This window comes from Strongylocentrotus purpuratus, unplaced genomic scaffold, assembly GCF_000002235.5.
Source record: "Strongylocentrotus purpuratus isolate Spur 01 unplaced genomic scaffold, Spur_5.0 spur5_contig_857, whole genome shotgun sequence".
Taxonomy (NCBI): Eukaryota; Metazoa; Echinodermata; class Echinoidea; order Camarodonta; family Strongylocentrotidae; genus Strongylocentrotus; species Strongylocentrotus purpuratus.
In genome coordinates, this window is record NW_022145565.1 from 612,398 (window position 1) to 634,240 (window position 21,843).

The window sequence follows — 21,843 nt, forward strand, 5'->3', positions numbered from 1 at the left end:
TAATTGTCGATATTATTGAAGAAACGTTTTAAGGGATAGTGTGATTGAAATGGATTGTGACTCCCCTTGATCATGTTGCTAACTGTTCAGAGATATATTGTTACACCTATAAATAAAATATAAGACAACTCCACTGGGGTTTCGTTGATAATATCAAATATATTTATGTAGAATTTACACATGTCAAAATCACAATACAAAAATACATTCAAAATACTAAGAAAATAAATGCAATGGAGCAAAAATTAGTAACATGGTAGCATGTGATCTCAATAATACCTTTGAAAATTAGGTAATTTTGGTTCAGAAAATGTGCATTCTCACGATGAAATCACAAGATAATAATGATTTTCATTTTGAAATGAAATGTAATAACACAAAGCTGGTAATCTAATGCTACGGTCACAAAGGTTCGTACGAACGATAATTTCGTACGAATCTCCCTGTTTTTCCATTGTCTTCCCGAATTTCCATTGTCTGAAAATCGTTCGTACGGCGTTCGTAGCAGTTCGTAATGGCATTTGTGACCGAGGCTTTAGGGAGGCTATCAAAATATGAAAGACGTTAAATACGTTTCTACAAAGGCTCTCGTCTATATAAGCTTATTAATAGTTCTTCATCAATACAATGAATGTCAATAGATGTCAGTTAAAGTTTACATTTAATACTCATTTTGGCATGATACACATTTAAATATATATAGTTAACACTTGGAATAAGAAGTGTTATAAATTAACAAATCGTACGAAAGACACCAACAATTTGCTTCTACCTACACATTAAGTCATTAATTTTACCTTCGCATGCTACTTTCACCTTGAAAAAGAAAGATAAAAAAACCGTGAAAGAACAACGACGTCCTTTACTGTAATAAGCTTTATACAACACTAAAACAATATTTAAATACAATATAAGTTTTAAAAGACGGCACACACTTAATCTTGAAGGATTGAATTGGGTCAAATGTCGACAAGATGCAAGTGAGGTCTCATTATAAAATGAATGGAGACTGCACACTACTGGTTGATCTATCATTCATCTACTAACGTTTCATCTATTATAAACTTCTTTTTTAATCTGCATTCATTATAAATTTGAAGTGGGTGTCGATTCAACGATGATTATACTTATCTCAATCGATGTATGACCTTTTTCTACTCTAATCCGAAATCAGATAAGCTTCAATAAATGAATTATGACAAAACACCCACTAATTGACCTTTTCAAACATTTTCTAATAGGGTATGACATACACGTGAAGCGTATTTCCCCCAAAACTTCACTTTGTCTGCGGCTATGATCCGGTTGCATTATGAGTTGTTATATTTCTTACCTGTATTGAATTAGCGAGTAACATACCCTAAACATGAATATTATCTTCTTCAAATTTTAAACCATTCATTTAATCCACTTTATATTAATTGGAGATTAAAGGCCCACAAACAAAAGGCTGATGAGAATGAATTCAGACGTGGGCAGAATCATTCTTATATGAAAGTGTAGTACCAGTACATTATCCTTATATAAAAACATATATCAACAATTGAATACTGCCATACGACATCAAATAGTCATATAAACTATGGAAAGCGGTAAATTTGACATGGTTACCGCAGCATTTTTGTTTGAGCTTTGGGAAGAAAATTCTTTTGAATAAAATTATACTTAATGAAATCAAAGGTAGATGAAAATAAATCTACATTTGCAAAAATCTGAAATCATAATGTACTGTAATTAAACAAATTATGTTAACATTGTGACTTAACAAAAAGTGTTAAAAGTTGTTAATTAATGAATTGTGCGAAAAGAACATTTGTGTAAAGTAATAGGAATTTAGTACTGGAAATCAGATATCCGCAATATTGACTTTATTTACAATAACTATAAAAAATACAAAATATGGACAATTCTAAACCATTCACAGAAAGCAAGGAAGCATTGTACATCTCTAACTAATGCAACAATACAACGAAATATTGATATTTCATGCATGAAGACATTTGTCAAAGTAAGTAACAATTAAAGGATGGCTTCCCTAATGTTATCGGAAATATTGTTAAATATAGTTAAAACGATTGTAATCATAATCCCTAACTATTGTTTTGCTCGTCTTTTTGTTAAGATCGCTGTTATACTGTTCTCCATAAATGTGATCTTTGGATAATGTATTTTACTTTTTGTTCAAAAGCTCCAATACAAATTCTTAAAAATAAGAAGGTATACCATCGTACTCAGTACTAATTGTTTAATTATATTATGTCTTAGATCACGTCGGCTTTTCTTCAATATAACATATAAAGCATCAGTCTTAACTAAATTTAACTTTTGAGTCGAAAGACCTCACAAAATAAGCCTTTTTCTTGCATTCATGCACATAAAATCCTAGTATAAGACAATAAATATAGCCATCATTTCCCTTCATGTACTGTACATGTCAATAAGCCCAGTAGAAACAATAACTTATGGATTACTTGGATTAATTGAAAAGGCTTAGTAGAGAAAAACATTCTTTGAAATATAAATATAAAATTAGTGCACTATACACAATTAATAATACATTGCAAAAGATGAATGGCTTTGGCTGAACAATAATGGAATCCTAATCGTTTCCATGGTAATCATAAAAGATCTTCTTCATCTCTCCTATATCTGAAAAGAATAGAAGACAAAAGGTGAACGCTTGACAGGTTGAATACCACATGGAAGATCAATTAAACATTAAATGTCTACCATTATCGCTCATACATTGTAAAAGCACACAGAGAATACTGTCTTATAAATTATTATAAGCTACCTGAATTAAACGTTTGTAATGCAACTACACAATATCTTGATAAAATCATACAACGCGGGTCAAAAGGTGCAGATCGTGTAACCTACTGAATTATCTTCCGAGACCAAATTTAACGAAATATTTCCACAAAACCCTATTCGAGGGGAAATTAAAAACCGCTGATTGTATGTGTATAATGTGAAACCCTTTATTTATCCGCGTTGTGTTTAAACACAAACACTCGTGCAGCTCTGTCTATTATCATGATGATGAATATATAAAAATCCATTAAGGGCAAAATTCTAATCAGACTGAATGGAAAAGCATCGTTCTGAGTAACTCATCGTAAGCATTTAATTGAAATATGGGAGATAAGAATGATATGACACAAATAATGCATTCAGTACTGACCTTCTATGTAGTAACCTGTTGTTTTCACATTGGTCCCCTCTGTACCCCCTTCTACATAAACATGTATCAGGTTTGATGCATTTGCCGCCATACATACAAGGCTTATGGCAGACAGCTATAGAAAAACAATAGAATAAGGGGTAATGATGAGGTACTTAGAAAAGCAGGGTTTCTGTCAGGGTTTGAAAATCAAAGAGCGATCAATGAATGAAGTTTTCCCTAAAAAAAACATTTATTTGACGAGTGGTATTTTCATAACTACGAACATATAATCTACAGTACAAGTTTAATTCAAGAAAATCAACTGTTTATCTACGCTTAAGGCTGAACCGCGTACACCCCTTTTGAATAAACAGATTAGAAAAAAAAATATGGCATAGGGTGTATGGCACGCGAATAGCCTAGATAATTCCGCCCCGAGAGACACCCCCGACACGTTGCTGTCATCGAATTTTATCTGGATAGGAAGTTGTTGAAACATCTATTTTCTGTAACCTTTGATAGCTTTACGTTTCCAGCTAATGCCATACATCCTTCAAAACAAAGGGATCCGTCATACGAGTTGAGTTCATCGGTTTAGGTTCACGTATTTGAGTGATGACATAACTTTATATGCAAGTTTCATTTGCGTATAAAACGATAATGATGTCTTTACATTGGATTCATTATATATCAGACATCTCTACACTTTAGTTGGCATAAACACAACTCCTATTCTTTGAATAGATTAAATACTGGGTAAATGAATAACAATAATAAAGATTAGAATTATAAAAGTGATGTTAGCGATTTACAGAGGTTATACATAATACTTACAGGTTTCACAACTTGACCCCGTGTGTCCAGGTTTACACATACAGACATTAGGTTGAACACACTCTCCACCATTCCGACATCCAGACGGACAAATAGCTAAAGAAACAGAACAATATCATTCATTAGAATTAATATAAACAATCTTTATATGCATTGTAGATGGCAACGATACAATACTGCTATAATCCCGTGGAAAATCTATAAAAATAACTATTTTGTAAGTAACCATTTCATGTATCAACAGTCAACACAAATGAAGTAGCAATCTTTTCAAGTTCTTTGCTGACGTAAAAAGCAGGCCATTACTTAATCATATCTCGCTAATATCAAAGTTCTCAAGCAAACAGTCTAATCTCCCCTTCCACTCCCTTCAATTTTTCATAGGCCTTCCAACTTTTTGAAGTTCGTAACTGACGAAAGAACCAGGTCATTGCTAAATCATTAAGATACCTCACGTTGATTAGGAATTTAGTTAGTCTGAAAGTACAGTCGCTTTTGCAATCTAAAAAATTGTTCTTGCAAGAACAGAATGATCTCTCCTTCAGTTTCTTTCTGTTCATATTTCATATCCAGTGAGTATTGATTTATACCTTTATGACATTTTCTCCCTCTATATCCAGATGGACATGAACATCGACCAGGGGATACACATCGTCCGCCATTTTGACATCGTGGTTCACAAATAGCTAAATAAATACAAAAGGAAAAGAAAAGAAAAAAAATCATGAATTGTATTTGTTAAGTGCTAGAGTAATTAGCACAAATGTTACATGCTACTTATTCGAATGATAATAGCTGCGACAGCAGCTCAGCCGCAACACGACCAACAACTGTTTCAAACGATAATATGTAAGATTATACTTAAATAAAACCTGAAATATTATCCATATACAGGGGTGGACTGAGGGGGCTACAACTGGCTCGTATCCCATTCGAAGCTTAATCTGTATACCTTGATAACACAAAATATTCACTAAATTGTGTAATTTTCAGCATGGTGCCCCCCCTTAAAAAAAATCCTGGATTCGTCCGTACATATACCGAATCATGATAAAAGCAATGACTAAATACCGTTTATATAAGATGGAGATAAAAAGATAAAATTTCAAATACACTCATCACGGTATCTAATTCCCAATAGTAAGTAGTTCATATTCATGCAAGTTTCTCCATTTCGACAGGGATAACAACTGTTGAGTGCAATAGACATACTACACTACACTTAACACTAACCAGGCTTGGTACTAACCTCGTTCACACCTTCTACCCGTGTATCCCTTAGGGCAGGAGCACATATCCTTACGCACACAGGTCCCACCATTACGGCACGGTAGAGTACACATTGCTGTATCACAGACAAATCAAGATTATGGAATAAAACAGAATTAATGTCTAAAAGATTCTTTATACTGGCACAGTTAGATGACTGAACTAATGATAACATTTTCTATTTAGTAAATGTAGATTGTTTAGTCCATTTCAAATTGTACACCACTGCCTTTCAATTATATTCAGTATATTGTTAAAGGGATCCGGTAACTTTGTCTCAGATTTTAAAACAAAATCCTGGATTTAGCTCATGCTGCAATGATAATTATAAACCTTTAGGTCATTCAGGAACCTCATGACTTTTACAAGCCGATCGCCTGTCTGATTATCAAGAAATTTATGATTGGAATTACAAATTTACAGTCTATTGGGGAAAACGAGTATGGTAAAACCGGTCACTCAAAGATTTTTTACTTCTTGATCATTTTGAAGCGCATTTTTTTTAAGGCTTCAATATTACACCATATCACAGACACTGATAACACGTAAAGTCGTGCATCTCAGATTTTAACATTGTTAAACGATGCCTTTAACAATAATCATTGTTCCTGAGGATTAATAATGACAAACTGTCAAACTTGTCGTAAAAGTTGTTGTAACCAGATGAACCGACATTACAAAACCCTAAATCTATAACTTTGTGTACATTTTCAGAAAATTGAACAATGTGTAATCCAAAAGGTGAAAGAAATTAAGTCCTTAAAAGCGAAATAATAGCTCGTTGTGTGGTAATGCTGTTACAAACCAATCATACAAATGACATCAATACTGTGTAAATTGTCTTTACCTCTTTGACAGTACTGTCCCTGGAAACCTCGTGGACACACACATAATCCTGGTCGCACACATCTGCCTCCGTTACGGCACATCGGTGAACAAACAGCTGTTAAATATAAACATCATGCTAAACATAAGGCATCATAGTACATTTAGTCGGTAACTCCAATCACATACATGGACTTTTCAGACATAAAAGTGCAAACCCATCGACTTCAGAGTTTTCAAGACTGACCTCTAAGTATGTTGGGAAGTATGTTGGGATTTGTACAAATGGGTTTTCATTATCTTGAGTACTTCGCCTGAAGCCTAACCAGTATCTATCATTTTTTGGTGAAGAATTATTGGGGTTATCAACAAATGACATACATCAACGTTGTGTGCGCTTCCACGAGTTCTAAGAAAGTAAGATACATGAGGCACAGTCCGGGATTTGAAAGTAATATCATAATGAAACCCGTATTAAAGGTGAGATCGTATACCTGTATGATTTCCCATGCAAGATATCTCAATTAATGTGATAGATGGTTTCATGTAGTAAAAACTGTCATACAATCAGGACAACAGTCACGTTGTTGAAATCTTTAATAAAAAGAGAAACTGATCTGCCATGAATTTGTAACTTGCCCTAAGACGTATTTAAAACATTAAAACAAATTTGATGAATTTTGAACTTGAAACTTGAGTTTAAAATCTTGCCCACTATTTGATATTTTCACACCATAAAGCTATCCCCTTGGTCTTCTATCCCATTATTACGTCACGAGAGAGAGAGAGAGAGAGAGAGAGAGAGAGAGAGAGAGAGGAGAGAGAGAAAACATGTATTGGGAGAAATTCTTCAAGGAGGTCTATCCCGCGGTAATAGTGGCTTGATAATCATAAGTTGTCCAAGTGGGTAGTTGTCCAGGCCGAATTGCCTGATTAAGTAGTTGTTCAGGGCAAAGTGTCCGAGTTGGTTGTTCTCTAGGGCGAATAGTAGTTGTCTCGGACGAATTGTCTGAGTAGGTAGTTGTCTAGGGTGAATTGTCCGAGTAGGTAGTTGACCAGGGCAAAGTGTCCAAGTTGGTAGTTCTCTAGGGCGAATAGTAGTTGTCTCGGACGAATTGTTCGAGTAGGTAGTTGTCTAGGGTGAATTGTCCGAGTAGGTAGTTGTCCAGGGCAAAGTGTCCAAGTTGGTTGTTCTCTAGGGTGAATAGTAATTGGCTCAGACGAATTGTCCGAGTAGGTAGTTAGGGTGAATTGTCCGAGTAGGTAGTTAGGGTGAATTGTCCGAGTAGGTAGTTAGGGTGAATTGTCCGAGTAGGTAGTTAGGGTGAATTGTCCGAGTAGGTAGTTAGGGTGAATTGTCCGAGTAGGTAGTTAGGATGAATTGTCCGAGTAGCTAGTTAGGGTGAATTATCCGAGGAGGTAGTTAGGGTGAATTGTCCGAGTAGGTAGTTAGGGTGAATTGTCCGAGTAGGTAGTTAGGGTGAATTGTCCGAGTAGGTAGTTAGGGTGAATTGTCCGAGTAGGTAGTTAGGGTGAATTGTCCGAGTAGGTAGTTAGGATGAATTGTCCGAGTAGGTAGTTAGGATGAATTGTCCGAGTTGGTTGTTCTCTAGGGCGAATAGTAGTTGTCTCGGACGAATTGTCTGAGTAGGTAGTTGTCTAGGGTGAATTGTCCGAGTAGGTAGTTGACCAGGGCAAAGTGTCCAAGTTGGTAGTTCTCTAGGGCGAATAGTAGTTGTCTCGGACGAATTGTTCGAGTAGGTAGTTGTCTAGGGTGAATTGTCCGAGTAGGTAGTTGTCCAGGGCAAAGTATCCAAGTTGGTTGTTCTCTAGGGTGAATAGTAATTGGCTCAGACGAATTGTCCGAGTAGGTAGTTAGGGTGAATTGTCCGAGTAGGTAGTTAGGGTGAATTGTCCGAGTAGGTAGTTAGGGTGAATTGTCCGAGTAGGTAGTTAGGGTGAATTGTCCGAGTAGGTAGTTAGGGTGAATTGTCCGAGTAGGTAGTTAGGATGAATTGTCCGAGTAGCTAGTTAGGGTGAATTATCCGAGGAGGTAGTTAGGGTGAATTGTCCGAGTAGGTAGTTAGGGTGAATTGTCCGAGTAGGTAGTTAGGGTGAATTGTCCGAGTAGGTAGTTAGGGTGAATTGTCCGAGTAGGTAGTTAGGGTGAATTGTCCGAGTAGGTAGTTAGGATGAATTGTCCGAGTAGGTAGTTAGGATGAATTGTCCGAGTAGATAGCTCGGAAAATGCATAGGTGAGAGTGGTAAAGGGATATGAGAAGACGTACTTGTCAGGGGGCAATAGAGGATAATGCCCGCGGAAGTATTCAAAGGAACTTAAGAAAGAGTAGTCTAGAGGCGACTAAACATTATTAACAAAGAGGAACACATTAATAGAGGTCTGTCTCTATCTTTTTTTTTTAAATCGCAACCATCATTTTTACTGGCATCGCCCTGTGATTTAAAGAGAGCTTACACGAAGGGTAAAATATTGAATTAACCCAATTCCTTATCATTATTTTGTAGGCGTTATACACCCAAACTATCGACTTTACACGTGGATTAAGAAGAGTAAAGTCGTTAGAGTTAATTGTTTTTCAACACCCCTTTATCCCTTATATAAACATTACACACAACTGAGCAGTGGGTTGAAGATTTGAATCTCTTAATTTCCTGACTAAATCTCGGATTATTCTATGAAATGTGACTCTCTGCTCACGTTGTCTACTAAAAACACGACGGACAAACCACGCACTATGTCAGATTTTTACAAATCAACGTTCAGGATATTTAGAATATAACAGAGTTTAAAACTGTGGAATATCTTGAGACATCTTTTAAATACATTTTTAACAACTAAATAAGTCCTCCTCGTCACACTAACACTGGTTTATTAAAGATAAGTATTTCCTTTTTGATTCGATCACATTATAAACGATTCATTTCTTCCATTTATTCGTTTCTTATTGGGATCAATATCTTTTTAGAAAAATACTTATTTTCCATAGTTAAATTCAGTTAAAAGACAGAATTACGTCGGTTTTATAGATTTTAATTGTAAACGTGAGGTATAAAAAATCGATCTAAAAGAAATAAAATGAATCAAGGGGAAAGCAGAAAGAAAATGTGAGAAACAGAGTGTTCAGAGCGGAATTTTGTAAGTGAAACGACTAAAGGAGTTTGAAATCATCGATAGTGACACTTGTCACATCAAGTTGTTATTTCAAACACCTTACAGGGTCACCATTCATTGTCATGGCAACAGTTACGTGTTTTCCCCATTATCAAATGTTATGTCTACATCCTTCTTATCCGACCTCCTTTGCAGAATATCGATATGGTCAGTTTTATTGTGGGGGAACGTGATTGATAATTCGCTCAGGATTATATTGTGAGAAACACCAGTTTAAACTGGTGTGGCCAGTATAATGTAAATGTCATCGCGGTGTACTTGTTTCGTAGTCACCTGTAAACCAGGTATAGGCGTTGGTGTTTACCAGACATCGGTATTTATACGTCTTTAGCTTTTTAGCCTTTCTTATTGTGCCATATCACAAGCAAAGTTGTAGATAATGATGAACTTTCTAGCTAATGACAACGTGCTTCATAATTTGTATCTGCTTGTCGGGATATATTTATATCTTTCCGCAATTTATAACGACTTATTCCTAAAATAAGAATAGAAAAATTAATGTAAAATGCAAAAACTCACAAAATGTATGAGGCAAACTTACGTGTTTGGCAAGTTGGTCCAGTATATCCATCTCTACAGATACACCGATCAGGTGTCACACAGTAACCTCCATTCATACAGTTTAGACGACATGACACTGTCAAGAAACCAGACATAATAAGAAACATTTCTAATCGAAAACTGTTTTACATTGATTTAGTTTGTCATAGACCACAGATGTTTAAAGTCTGATTGTCTGATGCCTTGAAGTACTTGATAAAACTAACGACAACCATGTTTCTCAATCAACAAATTCAAATTCAAATTAAAAATACAAATGTTATTGATATCAATCCAAACAGATAGGATCATTCTCAATTTTTGTATACGTTGGGTAAAAAATTTCAAGATTATAGTGTAACATAGATAATTATTGATATAGGCCGGTTTCGTTCTGGTTCCGTTCAAATGTTTCTGTGCATTTAAAAGAAAGGGACTGAAATGCCTAATGAAGATTTTAAGAAAAACAATGAAGAAAAGAAAATGTTAAAAGTCGAAAGAAAACGACGCAAGAAAGAAGAACTAGGAAGAGAAAAATAATTAGATAAAATATCTATCGTTTAAAGATAACTAGCAATGATAAGGGAGTAGCAGACGAAATAAGTTTATATATAAAGCATGGTACGTCTATAAACTGAGAATAGGTGGTTTTAAATTGTTTCAATGAAGAGTGTTAATAATATACGATTTTACTGGTGTCGCATTCTCCAGAAGAAAAATGACATAAGACTTAAAAACAAGAATTTCCATCACATAAAAGGAAAATGGTTCTACAGAAGTTACGTTCATGTATAATCAATTGAACTTCAACACATAATTGTTCATACATCACAATTATTTAGTGTTAATTCGTTAAAAGACCCCACAAAAAAAAACAAAGTCGAAACCAACATGCACAATTCATACGTAAGACAACATGAACAAGGAAAGTACACGAATACAGAATACAATTCGATTGCAGCGGTGCACTGGATGAATAAACAGCCGGATATCATTAGTATTCAGGATACAAGCAAAAAGTGAAAGGTTAACATGTTAATTCGATAGGCACATCTTGCAAGGTTGAAGTAGGAGAGGAGAAATAAATGTGAATTTTGATGTGTGGAAGGCGATATAGAGATATAGCTCTCATTACACATGCAAGATATATGGGCTTCTGGGCTTATACTTGTCAAAAAACGATTTCGAAGGTTTGATGTATATATCTGATTATAGAAATGGATATAATTTAATAACTACCTCATGCAGATAAAAGGATTTCAGATAAGTTTTCATTTCGATCTTCGTTTTGGAAGTAACTTACTAATTTCACATCTTGGTCCTGTAAATCCCGGCCAGCAATGACATCGATTGTGAGACATACACCGACCATTGTTTAGACAGGCAGGATCACATTGCCCTGTCAACGGGGAAAACAAATAATTTCCCCAAAATATAGATTGGGAAAACGGAGATATATACGGTCACCATGGTAACATGTACGAGATGACATAGACGGAAATGGGATAGGAACTGGCAGGGAACAGGCGTGCACTTTAATATAAAATCCTCACCCCCCCAAAAAAAAACAATTACTGCATGAGAGATCTACTTTTGAAAAAATAAAAATAGGCACACTCACGGACACAGCCTTATCACTGATTGCGTCATTTATGTTATAGCATTTTACAAGGGAATGAGACTTGACATAAACTCAATAGGATTACAGAGAAACAAAAATAAGGGAAACGGAGTGCAACCACCACCATGCATGGACACCGACACGATCATCAAACCGTAAGCATGCAAATATATTAAACAAACTTCAAGTGTAACAAAGCTATCAAAATAAACACTTTATTTCAAATGTCTCTAAAGTACAAACATTAATCAAGAGCATTACCAAAACCCTTCAGTCATAAAGAACTTTATGATAGGATATAAATCTATAACTACCTTAACAATTCATCAAAATCGCATGATTTGGACTACGGTGTAAATAGACATGGAATTTTAATCCTAATATAATCACTTTATAAGATTTCTGATCTGAATTAGTTCACATTGTATTAAGAATGGCAAATAAATAGACTACTTACTTCTTCATATGATGTACTAAATACGTCACTAATAGTTATGCTTTATTAGCATTATACATTAAAAGTAAATAGAATTCATTAGTATAGCCATCTTCCCCCATAAAATGCTATGACAACACAGAATTAATCACACTGAAACAACTACTCTACAGTTAACATTACAGCAACATGATATTTACAATCAAAACCGTTTTCTTACCTCGTTGACAATATTGGCCTGTGTAGCCAGCTGGGCAGGCACATGTGTCAGGCTGAACACATCGACCATTATTTAGACATGGAGGGTTACATACGGCTGGAGAGAGAGACATACAGAGGGAGATGGCGATAGGTATAGAGATAAAAAGAGACAGAGAGAGTATGAAACTAATCAGGAATACATTACATAGGTTTGGGTCAATGTTTTGACTTTCTGTCAATTATCCCTGTCGACTTGAAATTTCCAATGAGAAGAAGTTTTATTGAATTTTAACTGAATATAGTTAAATATAGTTACTTATCGGCCTATAGTCCCCGATGTAAGTTTCATATAAATCAACCTATTACCATCATCATACAATAAGAAAGGAACAACAAGACACAGTACGGGTTTAAAGAATATACCTAACGTTGTACCTTTGTTTGAATCTCCTCTGTTAAATTCTATATGAAAACTTAATGGCCTACTACGATTACATAAACAAAAAGATTCCTAATTATTGCCAATGTTTTTACAAACTTACGTCTGAAGCATGCATAACCATGATAGCCCTCCTTACACACACATCCAACGTTGGGGTCGCACACCATGTTCTTAGGACAGGTAACTTTGCACTTTGATGCTGTGGAGAACAATGACAAGATTTTCAGAAAATGCATAATAAAATCCATTTTTGCCATTTTATTATTGCTATTCTCATTACTGTGCTACATAATACAAATAATTATACTTCATTCTTGCAAAGCACATTTCAAAATATTGTATATAAAGTCCCTTTGGAGTTAATATCCTGGAAAGAAAATTAACAGAGAATAAATGTACAATAAAAGAGAAGAAAATGGAATCAGATTTAAAAAAATGGAGGCCTGGAGTATGAGATCGAATAAGATATGGAAGGCTAATACAAGCTTGAAAAATACAGAGAAATACAGTGAAATGGGAAAGAGAAATAGATATGACAAGAAGAATCATACCTTTGCAAACGATGCCATCTCCATAGTAACCTTCTGGGCAATTCCCGCATGAAAACGACCCCAGTCCTCGTACTGTACATGCAACACCTTCAAAACAGGGGCTGTTATCACAAACATTCTTCATGATAGAACAAGTCAAACCTACATCAAAGAGAAAACAAAGAAATAACATCTTATACTAGCAGTAGCCATATTTTACTTTTAACCATGTGACCATGATATCGACTGTTTATAGTAATAGAGATTTGTGTTTATGTAAATCATTTTGATTCCATGTCATTTTAAGGAATCTACAAGCCTATTCATGTAACTATGATGATGCACAATATTCTTGAGATAATTGTAATAACGAGATAGTGGGACAGATGGACAGACAATCCCACAAAAAGAAAGTTTCAGTGACCACCATATGGAGAAAGAAAATAGTCATGAAAATTAAAACGGCCATTCAATCATTGTGCTAAATAAGCCTATCGAAAAACAGAACCAATTTTGAAGATCAACTATCATAAAAAGTCAAGAGATCCCATCATAACATATGTAAACATATACAAGTCCTACTCACAAAACAAAAAATTGATCTAATGAAAAAATATATTCTTCTTGATTACCTGTATAGCCATTCTCACATTCACATGTGAACCCGAACATGTTGTCTCGACACTGGCCGTGCATACAGGGATTAGACTCACAGCTTCCTATCCCAGGCGCCATATTAATATCACAGAACTCTCCCGTGTAAGGTGATGGACATGAACATGAATATGGAAGATTATTCGTCAAAACACCTGATGGTGAGTCTAGTATACAGTCTCCGCCATTTAGGCACCGACAGGCCAATACTGTGATCTGAGATAATGACATAACAAAATTCAGAAAAATAAATGAATTATAAAATTCCATCAGTTTTCAATAGTTAGTTCTTTGTGCCGAGTAGTCATTGATAGTTTTGGAGGAGCAATACGGTTCTTGAGCAACGGTTAGGCAAATTAAGCGTTTTAAAAACTCTTTACAATTTTTGTCAAAAGGTTTTAGCATTATTTTTAATTAACTCATAATTTACTCATCTATCACTTTATTATTTTGAATTAACTCTCGGCGAAAAGGTGACAATTAGAATGAATTTTAGCCTCTGTGAATTACCCTGCCATCCACAACAAATTTATTTTGGATATCTAATACACTCAATGTCTTTGAATATACTGATTAATAAGTTTACCTCCATCTCAAATGTGACGCTAGATTCACACTCGTCCGTCAACCTCACTGGTACCGTGTAGTCGCCCTCTACGTTCGACAACCAATACAGATGCCCGAATCTCGAGATGTTGACATGGTAAAGATCGTTTGGGACCAGACTTTGTACTGAGAACTCTACTCCTCCTCCTGTGGTACTATCAGGATCTATAGCATCTAGTTGATGAGTGAAGGCACGCCCAGTCACAGTGGTAAACTGAGTATCAACACCTAGAACTGGAGGCACATTGTCTGTAGATAGAAATGAGATCAAAGATTACCCTGACAAGAGTTAAAGAAAAGAAGTAAGTACACATTTACCCACACAATCATTATTGTAAATGCATAATAACTATGATAATTCAAATTACTAAAACTAAGTGGTCAAATTGACCCCAATTAACAACCATATTGACATTTTGGTTAATTTTGGACCAAAATGACCTTTTGTATTTTCGTTTCTTCTCGGTCGTATTTTTCTCTTTATTTTGTTATTTTCAGTTACTCAACGAGTTTTAACGTTAGGTTCATAAAACTCGTCGATGCAATATTTCTGTTACGGATTCCATACCTTCTGATATTGACCATTCATGCCGACTGACCAATGGCCGACACTGCTGACAAGAATCTCTCTCATTATGCTGACCGGCAGAATAACAGCGACTTTCAATCACACATGCGTTCTCCTGATCAGACAAGGTTAAAGAAAGAAATAAAAATATACATAACATGATTGCCGTTTAGTAACTGATCTTGAGATGTTTGGAAGGAGGAAGCTGCAGTTAATAGATCCACTTCTCCCTCTGTATTATAATGAGGCAGCCGTGTAAAGGGGGCTGACAACTAAATGAGTAAATCGAGCACCTACCAACCTACGTACATTATGAGCAAACATCTACACCCTGATGGAAAATGAAATGAAGATGAGTTCATTTTCAGAGGAGTATGCATTCTAAGTGTTGGTATTTAGAGTATAGCACTACCTTAAATAAATTCTACCTCTGCTGCGTAAAAAGAATTCATTAGAGAGAAATCAGATTAACCTGACCAGACGCATCATATTTTGCCTGAGATAAATAGTTTCGAAGATGCGTACTCATCGTGATGACTAATCACCGATGACCTCAAACTGATCACTCATCTAAGAGGTGAAATTCACAGGTACGGAAGATCGTTAGACCGGAGAGATATGAAGACATGGGTAAGTAATTACTAACAAATCCCGTAACAAAACGAGTGTGGTTTTAAGACTTCGTATTACTTGAACCATACATCCTCCCATGGGTGGTGTTTGCTTTAATCAATACCATCACAATCTTCTTCTTACCCGCACCAAGCACTCATTACCTCAAAGTGAGAAGGAAAGTGATACATTCAAGAGAGGTTAATAATCTTCATGACAAGGAGATCAGGGCTAGATTACAATACTGAAAATGAATGGATCTATATCAGGGGAAATGGATATCTTCTACACACACCCTAAAAAAGCAATTATTATTACTGTCATGTAGAAATTGCATATTTTGATAGTTGGAACGTCGAAAACAAAATATTTGAAATACTATAATAATGAAAATTCTCCCAAATAAAACATATCGTGTAAACTTACTGTAAAAGTTGTTTACATACAAAGTTTTCTTACTTGCTTCCTTCAATTACGCTCGTCCTTCTAAAGAACAATTAGTGCTAGTTCAGGAATAAAAGAATGCATTTGACCAACCTTTGTTGTACAAGCTCCAGTCCAAGTACACACGTGACATTTAGAATCGTAATGTATCAAGGTCATTGTGTTGCTAGGAGACGAATCAGAATACATCACCTGAAGAAGACAAAACATTATACCTATAAGAACAGGTCCTACTCATTGGCAAAAGGAATGTTTTCTTATTTGTGAAAGGGCTGGGTAAGTAATATTCTTTACTTTACAATGACACACCAGCCATTATGATGTAGAGGAGGCGCGATAGCTCAGTCGGTAGAGCAGTGGTCTCGTAATCCGGTGACCCGGGTTCGAAACCAAGTCGATGCGCTAGTTACTGCATTAATATTCCTCATTACTCATTACAAGGTTCCTCGGAGAGACGGCTCGCCGACCGTCTGGTTGCTTACTAGCAGTCAGGTAAATTACCACCACCACATAATATGTATATGCCATAAATCAGAAAAGTTGCAAAATAGAAACAAATAAAACTTTACTTTTTTAAAAGGTTGTTAACAGTAAATGGCTGGATCGAGAATAAGGACTTTCATTTTGTGGTTAAACATATCAAACTTCTCAAGGACACGTTCTCCATTTTTTCTTTAACAAATGACCTCATGTCCATTATGTCACTTCTAACTATAATTTACTTTGTAACTATAATGTCCTTCATGTTTTTGAGTTCTTCCTAGTGACCTTGAAGTCCGATCCACTCATTTCCAGTACTGTTGCGAGATTATATCAAGATATGTGATATGAATTTTTACATTCTTCTTCGCTATAAGTCCAGGCCACCGTCGGGTGTATTCTCGTACTGAAATTGTAGGCATGCAATTAGATTATTGTAAACGTCTGTTTATAATTATCAAAATGACAGTGAGAGAAAGAGAGAGAGAGAGAAAGAGAGAGAGAGAGAAAGAGAAAGAGAGAGAGAGAAAGAGAGAGAGAGAGAGAGAGAGAGAGAGAGAGGGGGGGGGGGGGGGTAAAATAGAGAAGCTTTGATTTGTTGTTAAGTTACCTGAACCTCCCATCGCATTGTACCATCTTCATTAGCAGCTCCCTCTATAGTTGGTACATTGCATAGTACAGTTTTTCTGTTGATTCTTATAGCGATAGACTGAGCGTAAATCACTGAAGACACATCGTTTAATCCGTCCTATATAACCAAGAATATCGAATATAAGCATCTATCATATACAAGTCACATCTAATATAGACATTTAATTTTCAAAATACAATTCAAGTAAGATAATGTCTAGAGAGGAATCCTAGGTCAACGTTTTACACTGGTAATGGTTACCCAAGCTATTACGCCGTGGTAATAATATTCAAAGCTCTTTATCATAATTTGGTTTGCGCTAAATAATACTTGTTTAAATAATTACACTATGTTCCGTAGCTTAACGTAAATTAAATAATCAGATGGTATTTACCCGATATTATATCCTGCATCAAAAATGTGTTGGCTTTTGATTGGTTGAGAGCTCGTCACATGACCAGAAATATTTGAGCTATTTTTAAAAAGTACTATATGAGAGTACTATTTGGGTTTACTATTTGGGAGTAGAAAAAAAAATGTGATTTTTTTTTTTTTTTAGGAATTAAAAAAAAAAAAAATCTTAAAGGTATTACAAAGTTTTGGGAAATTTTGAAAATGGATGGATAGTGATTCTTTACAATTTTAATATATTTGGATGCCCCTGTGGATGTTTTTAAAACACCATAAATTGTAGCCCCTAAAACACTTCTACTTTCGAGAAAAATTGAAAATAAAGATTTACCGGTGCTCCCGGTAAATTTTGATGAATTTCAAATAGCTCCTACGGCCGTTAAATTTAATGAAAAACAAAATATTTTAAATCTTTTTAGATAAAAATTGACATTTTTCTGTTTTAAATTTTGTTTTCCCAATTTTTTAATTTTTTAATTTTTTATTTTGTATAAAATAAATTTTTGATGTAGGATATCAAACAAATATACCATGCCTCTATTCGAGGTACTGGTTAAAACTATGGGCCTCGGTGACTACAGAAGTACCATTTGCTTCGGGGCTGCGCCCCTCAGCAAATAGTACTATTGGAGTCACCTCTTGCGCATAGTTTTAACCAGAACCTCTCAAGACAGTGTATATTTGTATACTATGTAATGGGTTTGTCATCTAATGAGTTCAACATCCTGGATGCTATATAATTCCAAAGGAAAGCGGCCATGTTACAGAAAAAAACGTTCTGATGGTTTTCAAGAGTATTGACACTAAGATTATGATCATATAAATAGTGAAATTTTGATGGATATTTTCAGAGCTTCTTCAACAGTACTTCGTATCGGATGTAAGCATATCATTATAGAAGAATGGTTTAGCATTGTTGTGTAGACCAACGAGAGGAGTCATTACCTTGGATAGCGAGAAGAGACACGTGACAGTCTTGCCTTCTCGGTATTCTCTAGCTGTAATCCTGACCATGTCACATCGCTGAGTCTCTCTGTCACATAAACCATTGTTCTCTAGTCTCACAATGTATGGAATAGCATCTGCCAATCAGAAATATCAGACGAATAATTAAGTTTACATAACATGCAAGTCATCTAACATCTTGGAACACTGACATGAACATCAATACGAAACTACAATTGAAATAACCTTGTATGACTTAATCTCTTAGAAATGTCTCGGGACTGACAAGGAGTGTTTCATTATTATTTTTTTTTGTGGTTCGTCATTTTGTTTCAGTTTTATTTAATGTTCCGTTTACGATCGCCAATCTAATTTCTGTATCTGTATAACGCACTATTGTAAAAAGGTAAAGAAAATCTTGAGACAGGGTGTCAGTAATCCAAACACAAAGATATGCAATAAATCAAAAGTGTAATCGGTTTCTACAACAACATTGATATCGCCATTTGTAACTTTCACTTTTCTCTTCTTTACCATCTTTCCAACTGCAGTCTGGTGGCTCGTACTTGTCTTCACATATACAGCCCTGTTTCGTGCACACCCCATGTCCATTGCATTCATTAGGACAGTTTAGCGCCCTCAAGACCCCTTCCGGTGGCACCACCTCTCCTAACTCATTCCCAGCACTATGATCAGGTCTCCATAACGTTCTATTGGACACATATGCAGCCTCGCATTGGTTCTCTACCAAAGGCAATGTCTGTGATGCCCAGGTCAAGTCTTCAGTCAACTGCACATCGCTAAGGCACATCTCAACAGCATCATCAATATACATGTTCGTCCATAAGCCGCTTTCGCCACATGCGCTAGCGAGAGTGGTGTTTCCCACGGTCTGGAAGCAGAACTCGCGCGCTTGCTCCAGAGATATACCACTGGGTGTCGGCCATGTTGCCTTGAGTGGTCTAAGATCACTCGTCTTGTGATCAGGTAGAAAGAAGTAAATGTTCTGAATACTAGGTCCTACAGACCCCGTCTGCTCAATCAAACCTACAGGTATGTCTAGATCAAAGAGATTAAAGAAATCTAGCAGGGATGTCGGATCCAGTGAGCTTTCACTATTAGACTGACGCTTAGTCCTATCAGTCACTTTGTCTCTTGAGGCACTTCTCTTTCGCCTCCTACCGAAAGGGTTATTTGACACAATGTTTGAATACATGGATGTGACGTCACTGGACTGTACTAATTCTCTCCTATGCACGTCTTCGAATCGGGTGCATCGTGTTCTACAGGAGGTGCCTCCCAAGCACCCAATGCTCTGGATTGGATACAAGTCACTACTGGACGGAACGATAGGTGATAAACATGAGCAGGCTGGAAGACGTAGTTGGTATGGCACCGGTAGAGGAATCATGTTGAACATACCTCCATCACGCAATCTGCAATTAACAAATAAGAAAACGAACGATGAATGTGTATAAATATTCATCTAATACCTCATAATGTTTACAACTACGCTTGACAAGAGCAAGCCATTTTATAAACGACTGGAACGCTACTGAATCGATAATACTGTAAATAGAAATGGGAAACGATATGAGTTCAGCGTCATTTAAACCGACAGGGACTATGTTATCAGTTACTGAATACAAATTGCATTTAAAATGCAGTTTGTTCTCAGGGCTTCATGAACTTTTTAATTGACATTGACAGACATGATGCGCAAATATTTTGGTAAAGTATAACCAACAGTTTTTAAGAAAGAGGAACAAATGTTAAATAAATGATAAAAACAGTGAGAACCAAGATCAGATATGGATAACTATTTACCTCCATAACTCAACGAACTCGTTTGCCTGCCCATAGCGCATAGCTAAGGCCAGGTTTCTGCCTTGTTTGTCATGAAACTCATTCTCTGGGTTGCCATCAAATGTTCCGCAGAGACCAACTGTTCGATTGAAGTCAAGAGAGGGCGCTTGAACGGTAATACTCATACCCCAGTCCGAGATATCAGCTCGAATGAAGGCCCCTGATGAAAACTCAACCTGAAAGAAGGGGAAGTTCAAATAAAATGATTAAAATTTACTTGACAGGATGAAAAGTCAGTTGTAGGTCTAGCTTGAAAAACGCAAGGGGGTGAATAATCATTAGTATTCTCTGAGTATCACTTGGCAATTGACGTGACGTGATTGGTGGAAAATAATATCTATCAACATGAGGATGTTCAGAATAATCCATCAATGATAATTGCAAAGACTATCTAAGGAATTGATGGAAAACATATCAATTAGCATTATGAAATGGGCTAGTCTTACTCAGATCATAAAGCTTGGAAAACGAAAAAACCGAAACGTTCCGCTTGCGCGTTTTTACTCCTCTCTGATTCAATTCTTCTTTTCTACATCTGTTTTTTTCTTCCTTTGGATCTCTGTCTCTCTCCCTCTCTCGGTCTTTTAATTTGGATACCTTGTTGTCTCTCCCTCTCCCCCTCCATCACTTTCTCAGTCTGACCCCTTCTCTGTCTTCATTCACTTTAATTTTCTTCTCTTATCTCACCTTGCCAGACTGTAAGCTGTCTCTCTTCATATCAATTCATTTGCCCCTCTCAAAACATTGACAAACACACGAACCCCAAAGCGGCAAATATAGACATCGCTGTCAGCAAGCCTATTTGCAAAGCGAATCAAACTCACGGTAATTTTGGTTCCGTTTTTGGCCTGCTTGATTTTGACCCCATCAGTAAGAGGCTGGGGGCTCCTGACCCTTACTTCCGCCCTGGTTTCCAACACGTTACCATCGCACATGTCCACTGATATGACGTCATTATCTTCCTTAGCAACGAAGCCACAGTTGCAAGACACCTGTTCTGAGATACCTCCACAGTTCCAGATACGGGTATGCACCTGAGAGGGGTTGGAGAGTGAAGGGAAGGAATGAGTAAGTGACTTCCAGATGAATTTCAATGTATCAACACACAGATTAAGATCATAGAGTAGGGGAATAGTTCGTGAAAAAGGTGGTAGAAGAAATGAGAAATAGTTTAGGAATAAGACGAAGGAGGTGGAGGCGGGTATGAAGACGGACAGGTCAGAGAAGAGGTGAACATTGAGAAGAAATAGGAGAAGAAATACAAAGAAGTAGCCGATTGAGAAGTATCCAAATCGTACAGGGATATATATAGTATTATAGTAAGAAGACAGATTAACATGTAAATACAAGAGAATAGGAGGGAGACATAAATAAGAATAAATGGTGAGATAAACACGGCTTTAAACAAAATAAAACGAAACATAAAAAACACTGGAAAAATATCAGGAAAATAAAGAGATCGTTCCTTGATCAATCAAAGAATGTTTGAAATATATACATGAACACTTTCAACAGATATAGATTAAAAAGTAAATTATTGGTGAGACATTGTTTAAGATGTTTGAGACT

The 21,843-nt window shown here is 36.0% G+C and overlaps 1 protein-coding gene across 2 annotated transcripts in view; it reads right to left on the reverse strand.

Moving 5' to 3' along the window:
• Positions 1 to 514: 514 nt before the first annotated feature.
• The window catches only part of LOC100891163 (von Willebrand factor D and EGF domain-containing protein), a 73,785-nt gene continuing 52,456 nt past the window's right edge, over positions 515 to 21,843 (reverse strand). Inside the window, exons 12-31 of one of the 2 annotated variants that reach the window (XM_030996997.1) lie at positions 21,099 to 21,308; positions 20,236 to 20,450; positions 18,943 to 19,844; positions 18,409 to 18,545; positions 17,032 to 17,169; positions 16,035 to 16,133; positions 14,886 to 15,000; positions 14,298 to 14,566; positions 13,690 to 13,927; positions 13,079 to 13,219; positions 12,628 to 12,726; positions 12,105 to 12,200; positions 11,131 to 11,226; positions 9,829 to 9,924; positions 6,117 to 6,212; positions 5,250 to 5,345; positions 4,591 to 4,686; positions 4,001 to 4,096; positions 3,185 to 3,299; positions 515 to 2,649 (exon numbers count right to left, since the gene is read on the reverse strand). In XM_030996997.1, the coding sequence (XP_030852857.1) occupies positions 2,619 to 2,649; positions 3,185 to 3,299; positions 4,001 to 4,096; positions 4,591 to 4,686; positions 5,250 to 5,345; positions 6,117 to 6,212; positions 9,829 to 9,924; positions 11,131 to 11,226; positions 12,105 to 12,200; positions 12,628 to 12,726; positions 13,079 to 13,219; positions 13,690 to 13,927; positions 14,298 to 14,566; positions 14,886 to 15,000; positions 16,035 to 16,133; positions 17,032 to 17,169; positions 18,409 to 18,545; positions 18,943 to 19,844; positions 20,236 to 20,450; positions 21,099 to 21,308 (3,381 nt within the window). In that variant the 3' untranslated portion in view covers positions 515 to 2,618. The remainder of the gene's footprint in view (positions 2,650 to 3,184; positions 3,300 to 4,000; positions 4,097 to 4,590; positions 4,687 to 5,249; positions 5,346 to 6,116; positions 6,213 to 9,828; positions 9,925 to 11,130; positions 11,227 to 12,104; positions 12,201 to 12,627; positions 12,727 to 13,078; positions 13,220 to 13,689; positions 13,928 to 14,297; positions 14,567 to 14,885; positions 15,001 to 16,034; positions 16,134 to 17,031; positions 17,170 to 18,408; positions 18,546 to 18,942; positions 19,845 to 20,235; positions 20,451 to 21,098; positions 21,309 to 21,843) is intronic. The other variant, XM_030996999.1, reaches the window with a different exon arrangement.